Below are 696 nucleotides of genomic sequence, written 5' to 3'. Positions count from 1 at the left end.
CGCAGCCTCCGGTGCCACACTGGGGCAGCTGCCCATGCCCCCGCAAAACCATTTCCCTCCCGCACAGGTGAAGGAGTTGACCGTGTCCACCCAGCAGGACTTGGGTCCCGTTATCCTCATCCGCCTGCACAAGTCACGGCTTTTCTTGGAGGATGCCTGGTTCTGCAAGGACGTCCATGTGACGGCCCACGACGGCACCCTCTACCGCTTCCCCTGCTACCAGTGGCTGGATGGGAACACCACGGTGGAGTTCCGGGAGGGCACAGGTAGGATCCATCCCATCCTCACCCTCCTCAGCTAGCCAGGGGGGGTCCAACCTTGACCCCTCTCTCTTTTCCAGCAAAGAAGCTGGCAGATGATACGCTGGAGATCCTCAAGGAGCAACGTCGGCGGGAGCTGAAGGCACGGCAGGAGGCTTTTGAGTGAGAGCAGGGTCCGGGAGATGGAGGCCCACCATGGGGCAAGGTGACCTGGCCAGTGGTGATGCTGATGTCTGTCCCCGTGTCGATGCAGGTGGAAGACATACGCTGAGGGCTGGCCCCGTTGCCTCAACGTGGACTCCATCTTTGCACTGGACTCCAACGTTCAATTCTCCTGTGTAAGGGCCACCGACTTCACTGGTGTCCTCATCTTCCAGTAAGCGATGGCCCAAGGTTGAGGAGGACCTGAATGGGGGGAGTGGGGAGCACTGCCAGT

General features: G+C 60.6%; 1 protein-coding gene across 1 annotated transcript in view; it reads left to right on the top strand.

The window, feature by feature from the left end:
* The window catches only part of LOC104280152 (hydroperoxide isomerase ALOXE3-like), a gene marked incomplete at its 3' end in the record, with an annotated part of 3,939 nt that overhangs the window by 585 nt on the left and 2,658 nt on the right, over positions 1-696 (top strand). Inside the window, exons 2-4 of the mRNA XM_009877720.1 lie at positions 68-266; positions 341-422; positions 514-636. Of these exons, the coding sequence (XP_009876022.1) occupies positions 68-266; positions 341-422; positions 514-636 (404 nt within the window). The remainder of the gene's footprint in view (positions 1-67; positions 267-340; positions 423-513; positions 637-696) is intronic.

Source organism: Apaloderma vittatum, unplaced genomic scaffold, assembly GCF_000703405.1.
Source record: "Apaloderma vittatum isolate BGI_N311 unplaced genomic scaffold, ASM70340v1 scaffold20341, whole genome shotgun sequence".
In the NCBI taxonomy this organism is placed as follows: Eukaryota; Metazoa; Chordata; class Aves; order Trogoniformes; family Trogonidae; genus Apaloderma; species Apaloderma vittatum.
This window is presented reverse-complemented; position numbering and strand designations above follow the sequence as displayed.